Source organism: Felis catus, chromosome B3 (genome assembly GCF_018350175.1).
Source record: "Felis catus isolate Fca126 chromosome B3, F.catus_Fca126_mat1.0, whole genome shotgun sequence".
NCBI lineage: Eukaryota > Metazoa > Chordata > Mammalia > Carnivora > Felidae > Felis > Felis catus.
Window position 1 is genome coordinate 110,077,350 of NC_058373.1, and position 25,886 is coordinate 110,103,235.

Sequence of the window (25,886 nt, forward strand, 5' to 3'; positions counted from 1 at the left end):
ATTTTTTTATTTTAGCTGTGCTATCGCGTGTAATGATTTATAGAAATTTTACAATATATTCTGGGGGCGCCTGGGTGGCTCGGTCGGTTGTGTCTGACTTTGTCCTGGGTCACGATCTCGTAATTCGTGGGTTTGAACCCTGCATCTGGCTCTGTCCTGACAGCTCAGAGCTTGGAGCCTGCTTCAGATTCTGTCTCTCTCTCTCTCTCTCTCTCTCTCTCTGTCTCTCTCTCTCTCTGCCCTTCACGTGCTCCTGCTCTGTCTCTCAAAAATAAATGCTATATATATGTTTGTGTGTATCTATATCTATATATCTATATCTATATCTATATCTATCTATATCTAGATGCAATACAAGTCCTTTGTTGAGTGTATATGAATTGCAGATATCTTCTCTGATTCTGTGGCTTGCCTTCTCAATCTTTCAATGAATAGACATTCATGATTTTAATGTAGTTCAACTTTATCAACTTCCTTTTTTGGTGGCTAGTACGTTCTATGTCCTGTAAAGAAATCTTTTCCTTTGCTAACATCTTGGAGATATTCTCTTACACTCTTTTCTTGAATAGTTCTGTCCAATGGGAGTTTCTGCAATGATGGTAATGATCTGTAGCTGTACCGTACAGAACAGTAGCCACTGGTCTCTTGTGCCTATTGAACACTTGAAATGTGGCTAGTATGACTGAGGAACTAAATTTTAAATTTTGTTTATTTAACTTAAATAATAGCCACATGTGGCTAGTGACTATCGTATTGGACAGCACAGTTCTGAAAGCTTAATTGTTTCGCATTTTTACATTTAGAGCTACAATCTTTCGAGAATGAATTTTTTTTTGAGCATGTTAGATTAAAGCAGTCAAGATAATTTTCTTTGCATGTGGCTGTCCAGTTGACCCAACATCATGTATTGAAAAGACCATCATTTCCCTACTGTCCTGTAGTGTCAGTAACTTCAAAAACCAAGTAACCGTATATGTGTGGCTCCCTTGTCAGATTGTCAGTTCTGTTCCATTGTTTATCCCTGCTGACCAATGCTATAGTATGTCTGTTTCTATAGCTATATAGAAAAGTCTTGATATCTGATAGTGTCCAACTTGTTCTTTGGGATCATCTTGGTTATTCCTTGCTATTTGCATTTTCATATAATTTTTTAAATTGAGATGTAATTGGCATTTGCCATTGTGTAAGTTTAAGGTACATGGCATGTTGATTTGATATTCATATGAGTTTTATAAATAACCTGTTCATTTACATACAATCTGTTGGAATTTTAATGAGGATTGCGTTGAATGTATAAGTTGGAAAAAGTTGGCATTGGTAAAATTTGCATTGTTTAATCTATGAATCCAGTATTTTTATTATTGCTCTGTCCAAAATATTTCATGTTCACTATGATTTCTTATTTGACCTATGGGTTCTCTAACATTCTATCGCTGAATATCCAAATAGTTGGGGATTTTGTTTGTTATATCTTTGTTATTGATTTCTAGCTTAATTTCAGTGTGGTCAGAGAATACCATCTGTATGGTTTCGGTTCTTCAAAACTGCTGAAACTTGTTTTATGGCTCAATTTTAGTAAATATTTTATATGGATTTGAAAAGAATGTTGATTCTGCCATTTGAGGTACAATGGAGTATGCCAATCAGATCAGGTTTATTAATTGTGTTGGTCACATCTACTGTTACTGGTTGTCTGGAGAATCCATTAATTATTAAGAGAAGTGCACTTCTCTCAATAATACATGTTACTATGTTTGTAGGTTTGTCTTTTAAAGTTTTCCATAGGTGTTATCTTACTGCCTCCAAAAAATCGGAACGAATTTTTGTGTTTACCAGCAACATGGAAAAATCCAGTTTCTCACATTCTCACTAGATGATAACATCACTAGATGTTATCTTTAAAAATTTTTTGCCTGTGTTATAAATGAAGGAACTGTCCCTCTTGCTGTATACATTTTGCTTTCTTAAATGACTAGCGAGGTGATTTTTTACATATTTGATGGCAATTTTTTTTTCTTTTTTGGGACTCATATATTTGACTATTTTGTTCTGTATGTGTTTTTGTTTCCTATTGGTTTGTAATCAAGGATGCGTTCTAACTGGCTCAGTCTCTTGGAAGGCACTCTAGAGTAGGATCTCAGCTTAGGTCAATTCAGTTGAGAGTGACAGGTGTTGAGCACCCAAGAAGTGCTCTGTAAGCATGTTGGAGGGATGAATAGGGGCTTGCCCTCCGTGGAACGAAATGCCTGAACAAGGGCAGGAGCAACCCAAGTCCACTGAAAGAAAGCCTAAGCGTAGCCCGAGATTCCAAATGCTGTTATTCAAGGATTTGTCTAGTGCTTTTTCCACCATGAGTAGGCTCTCACTGCTACCTGATTCTTTTCAGGTCTTGTTTTGGCTGAAGGTTTAGCCTCAATGCTTTTAACTTACGATTTGTATGTGTCGACTATTATTATGTGTTCCTTAGATCGAAGAGCTTGCCCGGACTCTTTCTTGCAATTACAATCAACCTTCCTTGGACAGTGTGAGTGTGGCTGACTCATCTCCTACCTCAAGTCCTCCAGCCAAGAAATGCTCCAAAGCCCAAGAAAGATGGCAGATGTCTGCAAAGAAGGCTCTTCTCTTGTGGGCTCAGGAGCAATGTGCCCCGTAAGTAGTTTGCTCTGACCACGGGAGACACACAGGGTGACTTTACCCGCTAACACAACCTTACTGACTCCAGGTCTGAAAATAAGGCTGACTGGGTATATAACATACGTCGGAACACTTCCCTCTCCTAAAAGGAAAATGTTTAGTATCCTCCTTTCTTTTGGAGTGAATCTTCCAAATGTAGAGGTTTGTGAACTCAGCCACACTAGGGGCTTTTTAAAAGTCAGGACTACATTTTTCTTGACTGTGTATCCCCAGAAGCTAGCACAATGTAAGTTCCTGGTAGGCGCTCCATAAATGCGTATTGAATGAATAAATGAACAAATGAAGGAAAAAGGAATCAACACATAAAATTATCCCTTGGAACTGTATAGGACTACATTAAAACACCACAGTCCCCATTGTTTAGAAATTTGTAGCTCAGTCAAGGAACAGAAGCCAGAAAATAGGAGTTTTTTTTTTTTTTTTTTTTAAGTGGGGATGATGATAGCAAGTTAGTGTCCAGAAATTCTGTTTTATAAAGAAAAAGGTTTGCTCTTGGCAGACATTTACTTTTTCATTTTAAACACTTGCTGGGATGGGATTTAGGAAAAATAAGGAGTTAGGATGCAGAACTCCCCGTGAGATGAGCTGTAGAGTTCAAATGGCCTTTCTTCTCCCATCGTAGCATGGTCTGCATAAATAGAGGCATAACTGTGTCGCTAAGACCTCACAAATGGTGGGCTTCTGAGTAACTTCTTCCCAGTAGTAGGCTAGGATGTTAACTTCTGCCTCTGGCCTTTCTTTTTTTTTTTTTTTTTTCAACGTTTATTTATTTTTGGGACAGAGAGAGACAGAGCATGAACGGGCGAGGGGCAGAGAGAGAGGGAGACACAGAATCGGAAACAGGCTCCAGGCTCTGATCCATCAGCCCAGAGCCTGACGCGGGGCTCGAACTCCCGGACCGCGAGATCGTGACCTGGCTGAAGTCGGACGCTTAACCGACTGCGCCACCCAGGCGCCCCAACCTTTCTTTAGTTGTCATGCATCCTCTGTATTTCGTGAAGGACAAAAAGACATACAGATCTTACAAGGTTTTACATACAGCAAGTGGACTTTTTCTTGAATCTTCTAGAGATGGTTTTACTTCCGTTTTCTATATTTTTTAATCCAAAAGAATCCAAAATAAATAATAATAATAATTCTATATTTTTTAATCGAAAATAATAATGTGTGAAGAGCATTATCAAATCATATTCAGACTTGTTTCATTTATCTGTAAATAAATTTCAAACCACTTGGAAGTCCAAATGTTTTGCCACAGTTTACCTTTTCTCCATGTCTTTCCCTACTTTCCAACTATGAGCTGTGCTAAACTTGTCAAGATGTAGTGAATCCTTCTGAAGTAACTCATCAGGAGTTTATTCTAGTTTGGGCCCTCACTGGTGGCATTTTTAGGGGGCTTACTTCGATATTCTATGTGTCCCTGGAACTCATCCGAGATCCAGACTATGGGGAGACTATGTTGTAAGAAATGTGTCGTGTTCTCTCGTTTCTGAAGGAGATGAAGCGGGGACCCGGTTTGCAACTTCTAAATGAGCTGAGGTCCTGCCAGTCACTCTGGAGCCCTAACCCGCCCTCTCTAACCCCTGGCAGCAGCGTGTTCTCTGTGGGATTGGCATCCACTCGTCAGTGCAGAGCCCATCTCACAGCCTGGGGCTTTATTGAGGGCAGCGCCTGCCAGTCAGCACTTAGCCGGTTCTGATCCCCGCTCTGCCCTGCCCTCGGCCCCAGCCGTCCCTTTAGCCAGTTGTGCTTAGTGTTCTGAAGCCCGGAGCCTGCGCTCGAGTCGTGGCTCCCAGCAGTTTCTAACTGGTGACTTCAGCTACTGAATCTCTTTGCGTTGGAGTTTCCTCAATCATAAAACTGTGGATAATACTAACACTTCATAGCGTTATTAGGTGTATTATAAAAATTATAATATTATAATATTATAAAAATTAGGTGTATTATAAAAATTATTTTTTAAGTATTTAGAACAGTTTCTGAACAAAGTGTGGACCGCATAAAGATTTGTTAAGCAAGACAAAAATCATCGAATACCATGTAGTTTTATCACAGTCATAGTTTAGGCGTTTTTTCCTAAGAGGTTCAGGAAAGCCCAGGTCATCTGAAGTTGACTATTTCTCGAGTGGTTTTTCTCATTTGATTGATACCTTAAATGGGTCCATTGAATTTCCTCATATTTTTTATGACATATTACAGGAAAATACAGTTGTCCTGGATTATTTCCCACATAGGCAACTGTGCTCTTAAAACATCTTCACTGGGGGCGCCAGGGTGGCTCATTCGGTTAAGCCTCCGACTTTGGCTCAGGTCACGATCTCGCGTTCCGTGAGTTCGACACCGCGTCAGGCTCTGGGCTGATGGCTCGGAGCCTGGAGCCTGTTTCCGATTCTGTGTCTCCCTCTCTCTGACCCTCCCCTGTTCATGCTCTGTCTCTCCCTGTCTCAAAAATAAATAAAACGGTAAAAAAAAAATTAAAAAAAAACATCTTCACTGATCCCTTGTCAAATGCAGAGTTGGATTGATGGAATGATTTGAAATATATATATATTAAGCACATTTATATGCCAGCTACCATTTGGGGATGAGTCTACTGTAGGAGACAAGGAGGACACGGCCCTTGCTTTCCAGGGGCTTGGCCCACAGCAGATGGATCAATGTCATAACTACAGTTGGCAGTAAGGTCAGGAAGGACTTACGATGATTGAGAATGTCAAAGGTGGGAGGGTGGCTTTTATCTGAGGCGACCATGGAGCACCTTTCTGAGAAAGAGACCTTTGAGTGAAGACTGAAGGAGAAGGCTTCAGGTGTATGAAGATCTGGGAGAAAGAGCATCCGCGCAGAGGGATTAAAAGGAGCGTGGGGGTGCCTGGGTAGCGCAGTCGGTTGAGCATCCCACTCTTGTTTTTGGCTCAGGTCATGACCCCAAGGTTGTGGGATCGAGTCCCGTGAGTCCCGTGTTGGGCTCTGTGCTGGGCATTGAGCCTGCTTTATACTCTCTCTCACTCTCTCTTTCTCTCTGTCTTTCTCTCTTCCCCTCTCCTTCTGTCCCTCACCCCCACTTGCACTCTCTCTCTAAAATAAAACTTTAAAAAGAGCACGGTGTTGAGAAAGGAACGAAGCCAGAGTGGCTACAACATTGTAAGAGAGGGAGATACAAGGGTAGAAGTTGTAGGCAGGGGACAAACTATGTTAGGCCTCGTGGGCCAGACTGAGAGATGTTATTCCGATAAGCTATGGCAGGGTTTTGTTTGTGTGAGAGAGAGAGAGAGAGAGAGAGAGAGAGCATAGGTGGGAGAGGAGCAGAGAGGGAGGGGGAGAGAGAGAGAGAGAGAGAATTTTAAGCATGCCCAACTCAGGGCTAAATCTCATGATGGTGAGATCACAGCCCGAGCTGAAATCAAGAGTTGGCTACTTAACCGACTGAGCCACCCAAGGGCCCCGACAGGGTTTTTGGTTTTGAAAAAAAATTTTTTTATTGTAGTAAAACATATAGAACATAAAATTTACCATTTTAACATTTTTAAATGTCCAGTTCAGTGGCATTAAGTACATTCATACTGTGATGTAACCATCACCACTATCCATCTCCAGAACTTTTCTCATCTTATGAAACTAAAACTCTCTCCCAGCCTTCCCTCCCGTAGCCAGTGGTCTACTTTTCTTTATCTATGAATTTCATTACTCAAGGTGCCTTACATGAGTGGAATCATACAGGATTTGCTCTTTGGTGACCGGTTTCTTATACTCTGCATAATACCGTCAAGGTTCTTCCATGTTGTAAGATGGGTCAGAACGTCTTTCTTTTTTAGGGCCGAATAATATTCCACTATATCAATACATCACATTCTGTTTATCCATTCATCTGTGATGACTAGTTTTAAGCAGAGGAGTGATAAGCTACTGACCATTAAAGTGGCACAATGTATCATATAATATGTTCTAACGAGAAAGAAATTGTTTCCGCTAGTGAAAGGGACTTAATTACACGTAGAAGTCTAAAGCCAGTGCCGAGCCAACAGATTCCTGAATGAAGAGCATTAAACTTGCGTGGCTGTTGTCACTTGGAGGGCTTTTGGAGACACAGATTTCAGACCTACCTGCGGAGTTTAATGCAGTAGGTTTGGGGTTGCGTCCAACTGAGAATTTGTATTTCTAGCACTTGCAGCCCAGGTGACGCTGATGCTGCTGGTCCAAGGGCCACACTTTGAGCACCAATGTTCTGCGGTACCATGAGCCTCATCAAAGCTGACATTTCACTTTCATATGCCCACAAGATTAAAATAAAATGTTTTCCTAGAATATGTGATGTATTTGATTCACTGAAATCTGTTTTCATTACTATTGAATATGGTGGATGTGCTTTGATGTATTCTTTTAAATAGTATTTATCATGTTTTTGTCCTTTTGTGATAGGTGTGAGTCTGTCAGTGTGACAGATTTTAAGTCAAGCTGGAGAAATGGGATGGCTTTTTTGGCTGTCATTCATGCCTTGCGACCAGACCTAATTGACATGAAGACAGTGAAGCATAGATCCAACAAAGACAATCTGAAAGAGGCCTTTGGAATTGCCGAACGGGAATTTAAAATCCCCAAGTTGCTAGAACCAGAAGGTAAAGAAGCTTCTTTCTTTTAAAATTTTTTTTTTCAACGTTTATTTATTTTGGGGACAGAGAGAGACAGAGCATGAACGGGGGAGGGGCAGAGAGAGAGGGAGACACAGAATCGGAAACAGGCTCCAGGCTCTGAGCCATCAGCCCAGAGCCTGACGCGGGGCTCGAACTCACGGACCGCAAGATCGTGACCTGGTTGAAGTCGGACGCTTAACTGACTGCGCCACCCAGGCGCCCCGCTTATTCTTTTTAAAACACTGTCCAGTGTGAAGTTGGCTGGGAAATGTAAACAGTACCTCTACATAAACAAACATAACGGTATTATCGCCCCGGAGGGTTTAATAACTTAAACTCTTTATTAAATTTCATGACACTAAGAATTCCTACCAATTCATTAACTTCAGTAATTGCCAGGATGACAAGACAGCTGAAAGCAAGCAATGCTGTTATTGGAAATAATTTGAGTCTTTGTCTTAGTTTTCTTTCATTGTGTTCTACATCGTGTTCCCTTGATTCTGTTATTCTGTTCTAAAAGCTCCCTGGTAAGACCGTTCTTTGGGTTAACGTATTTCCCCTCTCCACTCTTTCCCCCTAGGTAAAGCTGAACTTCTTTGAGGACAGAAACTCTTGTTTGTTTGTTTGTTTGTTTGTTTCGCCCTCTGTGGCTGGCTAGTCTTTGCCGTGATTATGCTCGACACGTTGTGTGGTATGGTTAACGACCACAGCAAAATCCTAAATACGGGTTTTGTTCAAAGAGATGATTATGTAAACTTCACAAAATTAAGATTAAGGTGATTTAATTCTTTGGGAAAGCACTTTGCTGTGGGTTGTATTGTTTCTTAATGTACCAATGCTTATTAAAAATCCCAGTAAGCTCATAAAAGGGGTGTGTAGGATTCGCGAAGATTACAATGCACTGACAAATTAAGAAGTACACATTCTAGTTTCAGCTGTACAACCAGGGGTGTGTAGGTAATGTGTGACTGGGTCTCCAGAGCAATGCGTGTGTGTGCCTGAGCATGTGTGGATACATACACACGTCTATCACAAATATTACTAATATAAGGCACATGTAGCACACAGTTTACAAATGATAAGAAAATGTGTGATACACTTCATTATGAATTCCACATAGCCCCAGATGTTTTTGTTGATTCTCACCAAACGCTTGTATCCACCTGCAGCCAACTTATGGTTGCGGTCGCTGGACACGTGGCGTCCTGACATGAATGGTAGCAAATAATTGTCTTTATGTTCATGAGTAAGTATGACAATAAAGATGTTTGTTGGAACTTGACTTGTTCTTCAACATGTGAATGACTTTTTTTGCTGAACCTAATATTGGAAGAATATTTCCTCATTTTTTTGTGCAATTTCACAGCTCTAGATAGGACATGCTTTTTTTTTTTTTTTTTTTTTGTCTTTCAGAGTTTACTTATTGTGAGAGAGGGAGAGAGAGCACGCAAGCGGGGTAGAGGCAGAGAGAAAGGGAGAGAGGGAGAGAATCCAAAGCAAGTTCCACACTGTCAATGCAGAGCCCGACTTGGGGCTCTATCTCACGAACGGTGAGATCATGACCTGAGCCCAGATCAAGAGTCTGATGCTTAACCGACTGAGCCACCCAGGTGCCCCTAGACAGGACGTACTTTTAAACTTAACGTGCGTTATTAACATTTTCTCCATCCCTTTCTTTGTAATCAACATACAAGAAATCAAGCCCTCATTTGCTGATTTTTGTGGTTGTGTGTGGTTTGAACATTGCCACCACGGCCGATTCCGGTATGAAGTCACTGAACACGGAGTAGGGAAAAGATGTGCAACCCTAATGCACCATTATGTAGTTTTCTTTTTCTTTCTTTTTTTTTTTTTTAATGTAGTTTTCTATCTTACAGGTGCAACAGAGGTAAGTAACCTCAAGAGCACCGGTAATAGTAAAATGTGGTAAAATAGTTGGGAAGTGGTGAGTTTTGAGTGTTTATTACATTTGTTTTAATATGTTTTATTTGATTGTTCATGTATATAATTTAATTTTTTTTAATTAAAAAAAAATCACCTGGCTGAGGTAGTGTTTGCCAGGTTGCTTCCCTGTGAAGCGATTTTTTTTTTGTTTCCCTCTTCCTGTGTTGTACTCTTTGGGAAGTCAGTATGTGTAGCCGACACTTAGGAGGGGGAGGGGCAGAGAGAACGAGAGAGAGGGAGACACAGAATCTGAAGCAGGCTCCAGGCTCTGAGCCGTCAGCACAGAACCTGATGGGGGGCTCGAACCCACCAGCCATGAGATCACGACCTGAGCCGAAGTCGGACAGTTAACCGGCTGAGCCCCCCAGGCGCCCCTCCAACCATTTATTTATATCAATATGGGCTTATGGACATTTCATTTTCTACTTTGGGTTGTACCCTAATACTGTTTTGTGTATTTAACTGCTCAAATTAAAAAAACATTTTTTTAACTCAAAGATTCAGCCATTAGGAGCTCTTTTAGCTAGCTCCTTTGCCCCTTTGACATACTGCCCTCCATGTGGCGTTTCCTTGTTTGCTTTTGAGCACATCCCTATTTCCTGGCGCTGCAAGATGCTCCAGGCTCATCTTGGATGTTTCCTACCCCAGTGGGATCAACCATCTCCCCAGGGAGTACCGGTTTCTTTCACTGGAGAATGGGATTAGAAGCTAAGATCTGGGCACTAGCTATGCGGGGTCTTAGCCTTCTTGGACCTCAGTTGAATTAGGTGGTATTTCTAAGTTAAGAGTTAGCCTAATGGTTTCATGTTTTTGTATATTAGGTTTGTCATTGCTCTGGTTTATGTTGCTTGTTGATAATTCTTCTTGTTAACTCTCCCTTCCTTATTTGTTCTCGCCTCCCTTTTCTTTCTTTCTTCCTTTTCTCCCATTCTTTGTCTTTTCTCTTTCCTTTTTGGCTTTTCATTATCTTTTTTCTTTTCTTTGTGTTTCCTCATGTTTTGTTTTATCCCCTTGTCTGATTACTATTTGTTTTTTTAATACTCCTTTCATGTTGTGATTCTCTAAATATCAGTGTAAAGTATTTTTTCTCTTTTAGTATGTAAAAGTAATTCAGCAAATAATGTGACAGTATAAAAAAGCCAAATTTCCACTGTATAAATGGTTGCCCATAATTCACTTTAAATAGCTTAAACAATAGCTCAAAATGTGAAATACGTCATTATTTCTGCAAACTAAATGCTGTTGTCATATTTGAATAAGAGAATTATCTTTTGACAATTTTATTAAAACATTTAATCACTGTGCATGACTTCATATACAATAAAGCTTTTATTTATTTCTAATTTTTTCATGCAGTAAAGTTTTTGAAAAGAAACATCTAGTTAAGCCAGTATAATTATTTTATGTATCTCTTGATGTACTTTTACTTTTTTTTACTTACGCTTTTTTTCAGTAAAAGAATAACTCTGCTCTTAGGGATCCTTCCTTTATTGAAACTCCACCCCTAACTTTTTATCGATACCTTTTATATGTCTACTGTGTTGAATCTTTTAATTTGGATATAGATTAGATTCATGTTCTCCCTCAGCCTACTTAGAATAGTCATTGGGTCCAGTAAACACATTTGCTGAAGCATGCATAGTGTGTTATATTTCTTTGTTGTTTGTTTTTCTCCTAACAGTAAGCTCCTTGAGGGGCAGATCATGTCCTCAGGCATCTAGCATTTACTCAAGTGTCTTGCATCCACTTGTTGAATGAGTGAGGGCAAGAATGAGCCTTACATATCTTGCTTGTGACCTGCATTTGTTGACTCTCTATAAATATTTGATGAGTTTATTTTAACTGAATTAATAATCACAAAAGGAGCGCCTGGGTGGATCAGTCGGTTAAGCGTCCAACTTCAGCTCAAGTCATGATCTCACGTTTTGTGGGTTTGAGTCCTGCACTGGGCTCGGTGCTGACAGCTCAGAGCCTGGAGCCTGCTTTGGATTCTATGTCTCCCTCTTTCTCTGCCCTCCCCTGCTCTTGCTCTCTCTCTCTCTCTGTCTCTCTCTCAAAAATAAATAAACATTAAAAAAATTAAAAATAAACACAAATGATTTCCTTTTCAATATCTTCGTAGTTGTTTTGGCAACATATCAAAAGATAGCCCAAAATTATGTGTTCATTTTGTTTGTAACATATTGTGATCCCTTTGGATTTTGTGATCTATCTAATTTGTTTTATGTCTGGAGAAGGTCTGCGCTTATGGAATTTATAATCTTTTTACTTTGTTTAAATTCAGCATTTTCCAATGTTTTTTCACCACGGACTTTGTTAATGCAGTACAAAGACTGGCCCACAGAAGGCTCTGAGTAATTACATTTGTTCCACAAATGAAGAAATAAAATCTTGTGGATGTCTTGAATAAGTTTTCCATAGAACCTATGCTTTTGGAAATGCTCTACTGCGCACTTCCTGAGACTGGTGTGACAGGAGTGGGTTCTAGTTGCTGTACGTTCCTACACTGTACACTCCTGGAGGAGTTTCCATACCGTGTCTCTGAAAAGCTGCATTTTCTCTGTTCCACTCTCCCTCTCTACTTACGCTCTTCTGCCTACAACAGGCGTAGTGGAAATTGAGGCTGTGCATTTACTACTGCCAGGGTTCAACTCAGCTCTGACTCTGGATCTAAGCTCTTAGCCAATGCACAGCCTTGGAGCAAGGGCGACTGACCACAGAGATTTGCACGGCTGGTTAGCTGCTTTGGTTTATTCCAAGGCTATCTCATGGCATGGCCTGTTCTTGGGTAGTAATTGTAGGAAATCACATCTATAGTAATTGATCCTGTGGCACATCTTGCAGACGTGGACGTTGTTAATCCTGATGAAAAGTCAATCATGACTTATGTGGCACAATTTCTACGGTATTCGAAGGATGCATCTGGGACTGGAGCTGAAGCTCAGGTATGTCCTCATAAGTGTGTCTCAAGCTCATTTTTGTTGTATGCTACCAATGGCTTCATTCTAAAAATTGAGGTGTAATTTGCACCTAGAGCTGAAATGTGCAGTTCTATGAATTTTGACAAATGCATACACCCAGGTAACCCATATAACAATCATGATGTGACACGTTTCTCTTACCCAGAATGTTCCAGTGTTCCTCTTTCCTGTCTGTACTCCGCACCCCAGGCAACCAGTGTTCCAGTTTCTTTCACTGTGGATTTATTTCTCCTGTTTTTTTTTCTTTTTTCATTTTTAAGCTAAAAGTGGTAATTTATTAAACTTTGCTGACTTATCGAAAATAACTTTTACATAGACGCCGTATAGGACAAATTACGTTTAGCACTGGAACTTGAAAAGTTCTAGAGCTACCTCATTTTTGTCTATTTTGATCTTCACAGCTTTTTAAAGATTTAATCCACATATCATAAAATAAACCATTTAAAGTTTATAATTCAGGGTTGCCTGGGTGGCTCAGTCAGGTAAGCATCTGACTTCCACCCAGGTCATGATCTCACAGCTCATGAGTTTGAGCCCCGCGTCGAGCCTGGAGCCTGCTTCAGATTCTGTGTCTCCTTCTCTCTGCCTCTCCCCTTCTCGTGCTGTCTGTCTGTCTGTCTCTCTCTCTCTCTCTCTCAAAAATAAGTAAACATTACAAAAAATTGAAGTTTATAATTCAGTGGTTTTTGGCATATTTACTTACTTGTGCAACTATCACCACAATCTAATTTTAGCTACATATACCTGGGATCATATTATTTATTTGTTTGTTTGTGTTTATTTATTTATTTTGAGAGAGAGCAAGAGATTGTGGGAGGGGCAGAGAGAGAGGGGGAGAGAGAGAATCCCAAACATGCTCCGTGCCATTAGCACAGAACCCAACATGGGACTCGAACTCATGAACTGTGAGATCAAGGCCTGAGCCAAGATCCAGAGTCAGATGCTTAACTGACTGAGCCACCCAGGCACCCCTGGGATCATATAATTTATAAAAATGGAAGCAGTGTGTTCTACTCTTGATCTTTGTTTGTTGAGATACTCTTGAATCACTATCAGTTTGCCATTTGATTATTCAATTTTTTCCTTTGACTTTCAGTCAGGTACACGAAATATTGTGGGTGGAAATTTCATAAAAATCACTGAACGGAAATGAAAATAAACAATTATTCTCTGCTGCTGTGAAGATAAATGAGTGCTGTGAATTTAGTAAACTTTTTGAATATTATTATTTTTATTTTTTTAAATGTTTATTTATTTTTGAGAGAGAGAGAGAGAGACAGAAACAGAGTGTGAGCAGGTGAGGGGCAGAGAGAGGAGACACAGAATCAGAACTAGGTTCCCGGCTCTGAGCTGTCAGCGTAGAGCCCGATGCAGGGCTCTAACTCACGAACCGTGAGATCACGACCCGAGCGAAGTCAGATGCTTAACCGACTGAGCCACCCAGGCGCCCCCGAATATTATTTTAATATTTATTTAGACTGCTTCCTCAGACATGTTTACAGGCGGTCATATTATCACATTGTATGTGACAAACTTGGGCCTGGGTTTTTCCAACCGTTATGTTTGAGGCGCTGTGCTAGATTGTTGCTGACTCTAGAACAGAGACTCAAGCTGAGACTGAGGCCTACAGTTCAGTTCACTTATTCCTGACCTGCTGAGGAGCTACTCTTTTCTAAGTAATTTTCTTATTAAAAAATAAAATGAAAAATTAAACTGTCCATGAAATCAGATGCAAAAATATATAGAAAACACTCCTACTTAATAGAGAAAAAGTAAATGAAGTTTAAAGGGAATGAAAATAAGATGTAATGTCTTTTGCTTTATCCTCTGGCAGTGAAATTAACTTTCGAATGTAAGCAGGCAAGAATCTAGGAAAAAAGAATTGTTACTCACATCCGTATGATAGCAGAACCAAAACCTTTAGTAGTTATTTTCAGGGTCTTTAAAATGCTTAAGATATTAAAAAAAATTTTTTTAATGTTTATATTTGAGAGAGAGCGAGACAAAGCGTGAGTCGGGGAGGGGGAGAGGGAGAGGGAGAGAGGGAGACACAGAATCCGAAGCACGCTGCAGGCTCTGAACTGTCGGCACAGGGCCCGACATGGGGCTCGAACCCATGAACTGTGAGATCATGCCCTGAGCTGACGTCTGATGCTCAAATTGACTGAGCCACCCAGGTGCCCCTGCCTAAGATATTTTTGATGTCCCTGTATTTGGGTGTCAGCATCTCTTTATTAACCCTATCGGAAAGCAGTATTCTGAAATGCTTACTATGGGTAAGTAGTTTAGAATAATGTTCTTCAGAATTGCGGAATAATGGGAGTGGCTAAGCCAAAAAAAAAAAAAAAAAATCAGGGGCTGGCATGCCCTGTTTCTTTAGCACATTATGTTCAGGTGCTAGTTTCAATCCATTTTAATTTTTTTTTTTTTAACGTTTATTTATTTTTGAGAGAGAGAGAGAGACAGAGCATGAACGGGGAGGGTCAGAGAGAGAGGGAGACACAGAATGGGAAGCAGGCTCCAGGCTCTGAGCCATCAGCTCAGAGCCCGATGCGGGGCTCGAACTCACGGACCGTGAGATTGTGACCTGAGCCGAAGTCGGACGCTCAACCGACGGAGCCACCCAGGCGCCCCCCCCCCCCCCCCCCCCCCCGATCCATTTTAAAATTCAAGGTGTTAGGTGAAAAAGCAGACTTCCTCTTCGGCACAAGGAGTCATTCGTGTGTAATGCTTGCATTATTTCACTGACATTTGAAGTTGCTAATTTTACTGTTAAAAAGAAAAATCTCCAAGTCTATTTAGGATAGAGTGTTAAATGTGTGTGTGAATTATAGGGAAAGGTGAAAGATGCTGTGGTCTGGTTGACTCTACAAGAGAAAAAACTACAGAAATTGCTAACGGATTCAGAAAATGAGACCTGCTCTAAAAAGTATGATGTAAGTACGACTTTAAACAGCAATTTGTTTGCGGCTTACTCTTAGGGAAGGGTAGGATGTTTTTGGGGAAAAAAAGTCTCGCAGAGTTAATTACATAAATGCTAAACTAACTTCAAGTTTTAGCATCACGTTCTAGGACAGTGCTTCTCAAGTTTTAATGTGCACGTGAACTCCCTGGGGAATCTTGTTAAAATGCGGATTTTTTTTTTTTAAGTTTGTTTATTTACTTTGAGAGAGAGAGAGAGAGAGGGAGAGCATGAGCAGGGGAGGGGCAGAGAGATAGAGGGAGAGAATCCCAAGCAGTCTGTGCGCTGTTAGCACAGAGCCCAACTCAGGGCTCAATCTCACAAATCGTGAGATCGTGACCTGAACCGAGAAGAAGGTGCTTAACTGACTGAGCCACCCAGGTGCCCCTAAGATGCAGATTCTAATTCAGTAGACCTGGGGAGGGGCCTGAGATTCTGCATTTCCAGCAAGCTTCCAGGTGTTGCTAATACTTGGTCCTTAAGGTACCTTGAATAGTGAGATTTTATAGCAGGGCGTGGCAAACTGGTCTGTGGGCCCCACCAATTTGGTAAATCAGGTACTCCTGGAACACAGCCAGGCCCATGAAGGTATGGTCTGTGGCTGCCTTTGCACTGCAACGCCAGAGTCAAATAGTGGCAATAGAGACCGTATGGCCCTCAAGCCTAGGCATTTCCTCTCTTGCCTCTTACAGTAAAAGTTTTCCAGTCCCCAGTCTAGAGCAGAACTAGGTTATATGGAATGAAAAAAAAAAAAGATCAGGAAGTAAAAAATGAAGCCAACCTCAAGTTGTAACCCCCAAGTGTAGGGCCTCAACCGAGACGCCCTTTGAGGAAAAACGACAACTGTGACTGTCACCACATTTGAATATCTGCAGTGTACCAGGCACCTTGCTGACGAGCATTTTACGCATCACAGCATCTTGCTGAACGTGGTGGTGTCATTCCACGACACCTGAGGTTACACAGCTACTGCCAGGGAGAGGCGGGTTCCCGTGAAGTCTAGCCTCGAAGACCCAGCTCTCTATTTCGTGGGGTTCCTCCTGGGTGACCAGGAGAACCTGTATCATCTTGAAGGAGCCTACCAGGAGCCGAGATGAGGATTTTTCAGCCCTGTTCCTTAGAACCCACGGTCCCTGCAGCTCTGCTCCCCATCGGATTTCCACTGGGAATAGAGCAGGGGTACGGTCATGTGCTTGCTCCGCACTTAGCACCTGCAGGCTGAGCGGGCGAGTTGGATGAATCCAGCCTGTCCCACGCCAACATTCAGCGGATCGTGTGGCTTACTGGCAACAGCATCCTTTTTGGTTTAGAGGCATCAGGGAAGAAAGGGATGGGATGTTCTCGCCTTCCTTCCATCTGGACCGTACAGGTCCAGGTTTTTGTGCTGCTTCCATCTTTGGCCTGATATGTTTTTATTGACAAGAGGCCCGGCGTCCCCGGAAGTGCTTTACTCTCACCTACCTCTTTGATTTAGTAAGGCACCACAGATTCCACTTTCTTGAATAAAAGGCCTTAGGGAGTTATTAGGGGTGAGAAAGAATTACAGTAATTATCCCTTGGTTTGCTCATAAAACTTAATCTTTCCCCAAATTCTATTTATTTATTTACTTTTTAAGGTAAGCTCTGCGTCCACCATGGAGCTTGAACGCACGACCCCAAGATCAAGAGTCACATGCTCTATCGACTGAGCCAGCTGGGCACCCCAGCTCCTAAATCTTTAGCCGAGATGAAATGAAATAAAATAAAATAAGATAAAATCTGCCAATTATTATGAATAAGGGCTGAAACAATATTTATGGAATTGGTGACTCTTAAACACGAACTTCACACTAGTACGAGCCAAGAAAAACTTAATTTATTAAATTTTCGAGGGACAAAATATTTTCTCAAGTCTGTAAAAAACAACTTGGGAAGCAACGGCTTGAGCACAGTTAATCATAGACACGTTTGTCCGTGATGACCGCTGCTGGATAGTTCTCACTTCCGCTCATGCTTATTTTGTTGTGAACACATATCCAGGGAGGACAGAGAAACTCCCATTTTCCGTGTGGCATCGTGATTTGTCCTCTAGAGCTGGGTGACCTTGCCGCTCCATTCCCTTAGAAATCCAACAGTGCTGACGAGACACAAGCTGTGACCTGTGTTACCATGAGGGCACTCAAATGATCAGGGTGCACTGAAGAAAGGTACCAGATCAGTGTAGAGGACCCTGAATCCAGGGAATTGTACCTCCCTTTAAGTAAAAATTTAAACACAACCTTCATCGATAGACCTTAAAATAGCGGATTACCTTATATTAACTGATTTAAAATTTCTGTCTTTAAAATATTCTTCTGATGGTAGAGCCTGCTGTCCTTTTTGGAGTCCTTCAGTGAAGGAAAAGAGCCCTTTTTGGACATCCTGCCAATAGAAAGGAACTTGGATGAGCTGAATGAAGATCAGTTACAGTTGAGAGAAGTCTGGGATGGCCTCAACTACCAGGTTACCGTGTTATGTTGATTAGAACATTTTCGTGGGGCAGCTTTGTTTGTTGGATGATTAGACTTCCATGAGGAATGCTATAAAAGAGTAGATGCTTCATCAGAAACTTGGGAGAGTATTCTTTCATTTTCTCCAGGGTCTCGCGTGGGTAGTGATTGATCTTTAAATGGGAATTTAGAGCATTCTGCTTGGAAAAGCTGCTTGTCCAAAGTTTTTATATTTGCTATCAATGATTGGCTTGCCAGAGTAGATTATCCATATTCTGACTGACCAGCCTCATCTTTTCCGTGGACCAGTGTCCTGTGTAGCCATCAGTAGATTCTCGGAGGGGGTTAGGGATGAGCCTAGAGAGAATGTGTGAAGATGCGTGTGTATGTGTCTGAATATATCTGTATGATTTCAATTGTTTTTGGTTTATTAAGATTTGTGTTATGACCCGAGACATAGAGCATGTTGGTGTAATACCATTTGCACTTAAAATGAACATGTATCCTGTAGTTATTTGACACAGCATTCTATAGGTATCAGTTAAGATAAGGTGGTTGATCGTGTCAGATTATCTATGTCTTTAAAAAAGAGTTTTTTGGGGGAGCCTGGGTGGCTCAGTCGGTTAAGCGTCCCACTTCAGCTCAGGTCACGATCTCACGGTCCGTGAGTTCGAGCCCCGCGTCCGGCTCTGGAGCCTACTTCCGATTCTGTGTCTCCCTCTCTCTGTGCCCCTCCCCCGTTCACGTTCTGTCTCTCTCTGTCTCAAAAATAAACGTTAAAAAAAAAAATTAAAAAAAAAAAGTTTTTTTTAATGTTTGTTTTTGAGCGAGAGAGACAGAGCGCGAGCAGGGGAGAGGCAAAGAGAGAGGGAGACCCAGAATCTGAAGCAGCTCCAGGCTCTGAGCTGTCAGCCCAGAGCCTGATGTGGGGCTCGAACCCACAAACCGCGAGATCATGACCTGAGCTGAAGTCAGATGCTCAACTGACTGAGCCACCCAGGCGCCCTGGATTATGTTGATATTTTTAGAATTTCATTTTATCTATTGACCTTTTTTTAAACATTCAACTGATTAATTTTTAAATGTTTATTTGTTGTAGAGAGAGAGCACGTGGGGGAGGGGCAGAGAGAGGGGGACAGAAGATTCAAAGCGGGCTCTGCACTGATAGCAGCGAGCCTGATGTGGGGCTTGAACTCATGAACTGCCAGATCATGACTTGAACCAAAGTTCTATGCTCACCTGACTGAGCCACCCAGGTGCCCCAATAGGCTTTTTGGCTCTATTGCTTTCTATCAGGTTTTTAGTCAGCCTACAATATACATTGACATTTTTTTATAGTCTGGGGCTCCTGGGTGGCTTAGTCAGTTAAGTGTCCAACTCTTGATTTCGGCTGAGGTCGTAATCTCACGGTTTATGGGTTTAAGCCCTGTGTCAGGCTCTGTGCTGACAGTACAGACCCTGCTTGGGATTCTCTCTCTCTCTCCTTCTCTCTCTCTCTCTCTCTCTCTCTCTCTCTCTCTCTGCCCCTCCCCTGCTCATTCGAACTGTCTCTCTCTCTCTCTGCCCCTCCCCTGCTCATTCGAATTCTCTCTCTCTCTCTCTCTCTCTCTCTCTCTCTCTCTCTCTGCCCCTCCCCTGCCCATTCGAACGGTCTCTCTCTCTCTCTCTCTCTCTCTCTCTCTGCCCCTCCCCTGCTCATTCAAACTGTCTCTCTCTCTCTCTCTCTCTCTCTGCCCCTCCCCTGCTCATTTGAACTGTCTCTCTCTCTCAAAATAAATATATAAACTTAAAACAACTTTTTTTGCAGTCTACTTACACAACTTCTAAGTTATCATACAACTTCTTATGTAGAAATCTTGCAGTTAAATTGATTCATTTATTTGTCATTCTTTGTACTATAGTTGCTTTGCATATAAATATATTTATGCCACAAACAAATGTTTTAAAGTCCCCAAGACCATGTTACCAATTTTTGCTAAAAACAATCATACGTTTTAAAGAAATTAACAGAAAAAAATGTCTTTTATAATTATCTAGATATTTACCATTTCCAATGTTCTTCATTCTTTCCTGGAGAGATTTGAGTTTCCATCCGAATTTATTTCCCTCAGCCTGAAACACTTTGTTAAACTTACAATGCAGGTCTGTGGGTGGTAAATTCTGTTAGTTTTCTTTGATTTCTAAGTGTCTTTATTTTGCCTTCATTCTTTTTTTAAACGTATTTATTGAGGTATAATTTACATACCATACCCTTCACGCATTTTAAGTGGATAATTAAGTGATTTCTGGTGGATTTACAGGGTTGCAACAGAGATTTTTATGGTCTGCCAGTCAGAAATTCTCTCTGGCCCTGGAAAAGTTTGTTGATCCCTGTTGGCCCCTGCTCTCTCGGCTGTCAACAGCACCAGCCTGTTTTCAGAATACATTTTTCACCTCCTTTATGAAGGGTGGTAAATAGTCAGGTCCAGTAGCTTAAAAGAGCCACCATCTCCAAGTACCTAATTTGGGACAACTAGCGCAGCTCCGGAAACCTTCCCATCAAGTGGCCCGGCTCATTGTGTCCCCTGCTCGTGTTCTCATCGCGACTTCGAAACTGACCCTTCAGAAGGACGGGAGCTCCCGGTTACACGGCCTCAACAGAACACGAGAGGAAGAAGATCTTGTCTGTAGAGTTCACAGTGTTCCAGGCCACAAACACCTGGCTTAATTTTATTGAACGTGATTGGGAAAAAGTACCCAACATAATGAGAAAAACCATTAAAAAAAAAAAAAACACTATTTTGCAAGAGTTCAGTGCCACAAATTGATAGTAGCTTGAAAATCCATTCTTCCGTTATAATACAGCTCCTTGTCTTGGTGTGGCAAATGAGACATACTAATTTTACAGCCTTCAGGTACAGAAAAGTCAATACCATCTAGACAATTTCTGGTTCAGTTTGAGCACACAGTTACCTCAAGGCGTCACAGTAAATGGTTTCATTTTAAGCCAGCTATGCAAAATAGCAATATTATGGTTTTTTTTTTTTAATTAAAAAAATTTTTTGGGGGCGCCTGGGTGGCGCAGTCGGTTGGGCGTCCGACTTCAGCCAGGTCACGATCTCGCGGTCCGTGAGTTCGAGCCCCGCGTCGGGCTCTGGGCTGATGGCTCAGAGCCTGGAGCCTGTTTCTGATTCTGTGTCTCCCTCTGTCTCTGCCCCTCCCCCGTTCATGCTCTGTCTCTCTCTGTCCCAAAAATAAATAAACGTTGAAAAAAAAATTTTTTTTTAATGTTTATTTTTTTGAGAGAGAAAGAGAGACAGAACATGAGCAGGGGAGGGACAGAGAGAGACACACACAGAATCTGAAGCAGGCTCCAGGCTCTGAGCTGTCAGCACAGAGCCCGACACGGGGCTCAAACCCACAAATCACGAGATCATGACCTGAGCCGAAGTCGATCACTGAACCGACTGAGCCACCCAGGCGCTCCAACATTATGTTATTTTGACCTGACAGGATCAGCTCAGATCAGATATAAATTTTCAACTAAATTCAAAAATAAGTTCCAAAACTAAAAAAGTATGGAGCCAGTTTTCTGTGGTAAGTGAAAAAGAAGAGTAGTAAAAGGTAATTATCGCCTTCTATCTTTCCCCTTCTGACCGTTACATAAACAAGAGTACAGCCCTCAGGCAGAAAGCCTTTTCATTCAAAACATACTCAGCTTTCTTTCAGTTGCGAAAAGAGTATCAGTTGGATTAAAGATATTGTTCTTAGGCTCTCTTTAACTCACTCATCAACTTTCTGGCTTATTTTATTTTGGCAAATGTACAAATTATTTGGATATACTGAAAGCGCGTATTAAAAATTCATAATGATGAAAACAGTTTTTTTCATGATTTTCCAACTGGAGGCTTAATGGCGTATACTTAATGGTTTAAGATTACGGAGCTATCTTTTGTCCTACGTCGTTTGAGAGGATAAAGTTGAAGCACCTAAAGCAAAACAAAGTACTATATAGTATTCCTTATGTCTGGAAGCTTTAAAAAAAAAAAAGTCAAACTCACAGAAACAGAGAGGATAAAAGCGGTGGTCAGGATGGAGGAAAGGAGGGATTGAAGTTGGTAAAAGGGTGCGAACTTTCAGCTGTCAGTTGAGTAAGGTCTGAGGATCTAATGTAAAACACAGTGGCTACACTTTGTAACACTGTATTGTATCATTAAGTTTGTTAAGAGAGTTGAATTGAAATGTTCTCACCAAGAAAAGAAAAAAAGAGGTAAATACGTGAAGTGAGGGTGTGCTAATCAGATACTAGGAATCCTTCCACAATGTGTAGGTGTACCATATCACTTTAAATATCTTACTATGTTGTCAATTAGGCCTCAATAGACCTAAAAACAAACAAACAAACAAAAAAATAATGTGAAAACTATAATGTTTAATGCTTCTAGCTTATGAATAGTTCCACTTGACTGCCTTAAAGCCTAGCTTTTTACTCACGTAACATCTTCCAGGGAGCCTGGGTGGCTGAGTTGGTTAAGTGTCCAACTCTTGATCTGGGATCAGGTCACGATCTCATGGTTTGTGGAATCAAGCCCCGTGTTAGGCTCTGTGTTGTCAGCTTGGGATTCTCTCTCTCTCTTCTTTCTCTCTCTGTCTCTCAAAATAAGTAAATAAACTTAAAAAAAAAAATCTTTACACTTGGGCATTTGCTTGAATGTTTCTTTTTGATATTTATCTTACACATGGTGGCACCCAGTAAATGTTTTTTAATCAATTAATGATGAATCAAATAACCCTTTTCTTTTAAAAAATGTAATTTTGCTTATTCTTTCCTCTATTTAAAATCAATTTAAGTTAAAGAGCAGTGGCAGTTCATTTAGTAGAACTATAAGAGAAAGAGAAACACAGATTTAAAACTCCTATTTTCAATAGAGGAAGCCATTTGACTGAAACACACTTTAATTTGTGCATGATCTTCATGGGGGGGGTGGTCTTTAGAGTAAGAATGCCAAAAAATCCACAATAGAGCCATGTGACTTCAGATCAAAAACCACATTCTTAAATGGGGTCCTCAGGAAAGGACGTGGCCTAGGAGCTGGATTTTTATCTTGCTTAAGAATTCTTGGCATCTGTGCTCATGTGTTTTGTTTCTTAAATTCCAAATATGAGTGAAATCGTATGGTATTTGTCTCTGTCCGACTTACTTGGCTTAGCTCATTATTCTCTAGTTCCATCCACATCGTTGCAAATGGCAAGATTTCATTCTTTTCTATGGCTAATGTTCCGTTGTGTGTGTGTGTGTGTATGTGTGTGTGTGTATATACATATACATACACACACACACACACACACACACACACACCTCATTTTCTTCATCCACTCATCCATTGATGGACATTTGGGCTCTCTCCACACTTTGGCTATTGTTGAGAGTGCTGCTATAAACATTGGGTGCATATGTCCTTTCAAATCAGTATTTTTGTATCCTTTGGGTGAATACCGAGTAGTGCAGTTGCTGGATCATAGGGTAGTTCTATTTGTAACTTATTGAGGAACTTCCATACTGTTTTCCAGAGTGGCTGCACCAGTTTGCATTCCCACCAACAACGTAAAGAGGGTTCGCCTTTCTCCGCATCCTTGCCGACATCTAGTGTTGCCTGAGTTATTAATGTTAGCTGTTCTGACTGGTGTGAGGTGATATCTCATTGTAGTTTTGATTTGTATTTCCCTGACGATGAGTGATGTTGAGCTTGTTTTTCATGTGTCTGTTAGCCATCTGGATGTCTTCTTTGGAAAAGTGTCTATTCAGGTCTTCTGCCCATTTTTTAAACCGGACTATTTGTTTTTTGCATGTTCAGTTTTATAAGTTCTTTATGGATATTGGATACTAACACTTTATCAAATATGTCATTTGCAAATATCTTCTCTCATTCTGAAGGCTGCCATTCAGTTCTGTTGATTGTTTCCTTTGCTGTGCCAAAGCTTTTTATCTTGATGAAATGCCAGTAGTTTATTTTTGCTTGTGTTTCCCTTGCCTCCGGAATTTAAAAAATAAAAAAGATGAACATAGGTGAAAGAGAGAGAGAGGCAAACCAGGAAAGAGACCCTTACCTAGAGAGAACAGACTGAGGGTAACTGGAGGGGAAGTGGGCAGGGGATGGGTTAAATGGGTGATGGGGATTAAGGAGGGCACTTGTTGTGGTGAGCACCGTGTTTTGTATGTAAGTGATGAATCACTAAATTCTACACTTGAGACTAATGTTACACTGTTAACAAACTGGAATTTAAATAAAAACTTGGAACAAAAAAATAAATTAAGAATTAAAAATTAACAAAAAGAAGTCTGGGCATTGGTGTGGAATCAGTGTTCTTCCAGGATCTTCCCTGGGCCCCTCTGCCTGGCTCTGTTATATTGCTGACTACATTTCACTGTAACCATGTACTTTGCTTCCCACTAGATGGTTCAGGCAAGACCTGTGGGTTTTTGTTTGCTTGCTTGTTTGTTTGTTTTTATCGGGTCGACCGTCAGATGCAGAGAGTTGTGTTAAACTCACTCTTCCCTTCGTGGCATATGGGTCTAGGCAAGGCCCTACTCTTACTTTTATTTACTTGTTTAATTTGTGTTTATTTCTTTCTACACCCATGCCCTCCTTCATTTCCCCGTCTCCTTAGGCCTTTTCGTTTCATATGTTCTTGCCAAATACATAACGTATTTATGTGCTTGTGTATTATTAAGTTGCATAAATCGGTGTTATGTGTTCTTCTGTTTCTTACTTAAATTTTTGAGCACACATATTTAAAATGCTCCAGTGTTCACATGTGTCTACATCTCATTGGGGTCTCAGTGCTCATTGCACAGTACTTTGTGGTACAACCACTACATGTCCCCTCTCCATTCCAGAAGCCTTGTGTATCTCTGTGCTCAGCTCTTAGCACAATAGGTTATAAGTGTTTGCTGAATGAATGAATGAATGTGGGAGTAGGTGAGTTCTGATGGTGCTTAATGGGGAAAGCATCCAGGTAGAAGGGACAGGGAGTGCGAACACCTTGAGAGTGCAGTCGGTGTTTGGGGAAAGAGGCAGTTGGCATTTGTGTGCATGCAGGGAGGGCTGAGGAAGGAAGAGGTTTCCTGGATTGTGGGGGGATTCGGTGAGGGACAGATATTCGGGAGGTATGGTAGAGATATGTAATGTGAATATATGATTAGTACTAGTGAGAAAAATAATCTATAAATCTGAGCATGAGGTGTCGTTGTAAAGTCAGAGAACACAAGGCCATACAACATTTCAGATGATGGTCCTTCTATGTAACAGTCTACCCTTGCTTAAAGGGGTGCTTTTTTTAAACGTTTACTCATTTTGAGAGAGAGGCAGATAGACCGAGACAGAGAGAGCAGGTGAGGGGCAGAGAGAGGAGGGAGAGAATCCCAAGCAGTCTATGTGCTGTCAGCGCAGAGCCCTCCCTGTGTGAGGCTCAAACTCACGAACCATTAGATCATGACCTGAGCCGAAGTCAAGAATCGGATGCTTGGGCACCTGGGTGGCTCAGTCGGTTGGGCATCTAACTTCGGCTCAGGTCACGATCTCACGGTTGGTGGGTTCGAGCCCCACATCGGACTCTGTGCTGACAGCTCAGAGCCTGGAACCTGCTTTGGATTCTGTATCTCCCTCTGTCTCTCTGCCCCAGTCCCACTCACGCTCTCTCTGTTTCTCAACAAGTAAATAAATATTTAAAAAATTAAAAAAAAAAAAAGAATCAGGTATTTAACCAACTAAGCCACCCAGGCGCCCTGAGGGGTGCTTTCAATAGTTCTAATTTCCCTCTCATAACTGTTTATGGATTTATCAAAATATTCATTCTTATCCTTGTGCTCCCTTTTATATCTATTTTTTAAGTGTATTTACATATTTTGGGGGGGGGTCAGAGAGAGAGAGAGAGAGAGAGAGAGAGAGAGAACCCCAAGCAGGCTGTCAGCACACAGCCCGATACGGGGCTCAAACCCATGAACTGTGAGATCATGACCTGAGAGGAAATCAAGAATCAGAGGCTTAACCAGCTGAGCCATCCAGACACCCCTCGTGTGCCCCCTTCTATTGCTCTTAAACAAATGATCTTCTCTGTCAGCAGGTAAGCAAATGTGCAGAACTGAGAAGTTTGCCCATTTGAGAAAGACTTCCCTGACTAATGGATCAGAGAAACTTTGAAGGATTAAACAAACTGCGTGCAAAGAAAT

The 25,886-nt window shown here is 41.3% G+C and overlaps 1 protein-coding gene across 13 annotated transcripts in view; it reads left to right on the forward strand.

Annotated features, from left to right (window-relative positions):
* The window catches only part of SYNE2 (spectrin repeat containing nuclear envelope protein 2), a 345,027-nt gene that overhangs the window by 88,381 nt on the left and 230,760 nt on the right, over positions 1-25,886 (forward strand). For all 13 annotated transcript variants that reach the window (XM_045060037.1, XM_045060046.1, XM_045060047.1 and 10 more), the window contains exons 7-11: positions 2,468-2,649; positions 7,111-7,307; positions 12,111-12,211; positions 15,082-15,183; positions 17,553-17,690. In XM_045060037.1, the coding sequence (XP_044915972.1) occupies positions 2,468-2,649; positions 7,111-7,307; positions 12,111-12,211; positions 15,082-15,183; positions 17,553-17,690 (720 nt within the window). The remainder of the gene's footprint in view (positions 1-2,467; positions 2,650-7,110; positions 7,308-12,110; positions 12,212-15,081; positions 15,184-17,552; positions 17,691-25,886) is intronic.